Raw genomic sequence first — 924 nt, 5'->3', positions numbered from 1 at the left:
GTCCCTCTGAGTCCCGTCCCTCTGAGTCCCGTCCCTCTGAGTCCCGTCCCTCTGAGTCCCGTCCCTCTGAGTCCCGTCCCTCTGAGTCCCGTCCGTCTGAGTCCCGTCCGTCTGAGTCCCGTCCCTCTGAGTCCCGTCCCTCTGAGTCCTGATCCTCTGAGTCCCGTCCCTCTGAGTCCCGTCCCTCTGAGTCCCGTCCCTCTGAGTCCCGTCCCTCTGAGTCCCGTCCCTCTGAGTCCCGTCCGTCTGAGTCCCATCCCTCTGAGTCCTGACCCTCTGAGTCCTGACCCTCTGAGTCCTGACCCTCTGAGTCCTGACCCTCTGAGTCCTGATCCTCTGAGTCCTGTCCCCCTGAGTCCCGTCCCTCTGAGTCCTGACCCTCTGAGTCCTGTCCCTCTGAGTCCTGACCCTCTGAGTCCTGACCCTCTGAGTCCTGTCCCCCTGAGTCCTGACCCTCTGAGTCCTGACCCTCTGAGTCCTGTCCCTCTGAGTTCCGATCCTCTGAGTCCTGTCCCTCTAAGTCCTGACCCTCTGAGTCCTGACACTCTGAGTCCTGATCCTCTGAGTCCCGATCCTCTGAGTCCCGATCCTCTGAGTCCCGATCCTCTGAGTCCCGTCCCTCTGAGTCCCGTCCCTCTGAGTCCCGTCCCTCTGAGTCCCGTCCCTCTGAGTCCCGTCCCTCTGAGTCCCGATCCTCTGAGTCCCGTCCCTCTGAGTCCCGATCCTCTGAGTCCCGATCCTCTGAGTCCCGTCCCTCTGAGTCCCGTCCGTCTGAGTCCCGTCCCTCTTGAGTCCTGATCCTCTTGAGTCCCGTCCCTCTTGAGTCCTGATCCTCTTGAGTCCCGTCCCTCTTGAGTCCTGATCCTCTTGAGTCCCGTCCCTCTTGAGTCCTGATCCTCTTGAGTCCTGATCCTCTTGAGTCCC

General features: G+C 61.6%; 1 protein-coding gene across 1 annotated transcript in view; it reads right to left on the bottom strand.

The window, feature by feature from the left end:
* Positions 1 to 4: 4 nt before the first annotated feature.
* LOC106512004 (spore wall protein 2-like) overlaps positions 5 to 924 on the bottom strand; it is a gene marked incomplete at both ends in the record, with an annotated part of 3,014 nt that continues 2,094 nt past the window's right edge. Inside the window, one exon of the mRNA XM_014000709.1 lies at positions 5 to 916. Within this exon, the coding sequence (XP_013856163.1) occupies positions 5 to 916 (912 nt within the window). The remainder of the gene's footprint in view (positions 917 to 924) is intronic.

The sequence above is a fragment of the Austrofundulus limnaeus genome, unplaced genomic scaffold (genome assembly GCF_001266775.1).
Source record: "Austrofundulus limnaeus strain Quisiro unplaced genomic scaffold, Austrofundulus_limnaeus-1.0 Scaffold3834, whole genome shotgun sequence".
NCBI classification, from domain to species: domain Eukaryota; kingdom Metazoa; phylum Chordata; class Actinopteri; order Cyprinodontiformes; family Rivulidae; genus Austrofundulus; species Austrofundulus limnaeus.
Note: the sequence above shows the minus strand (reverse complement) of the source record. Positions and strands in the feature narration are given on the sequence as shown.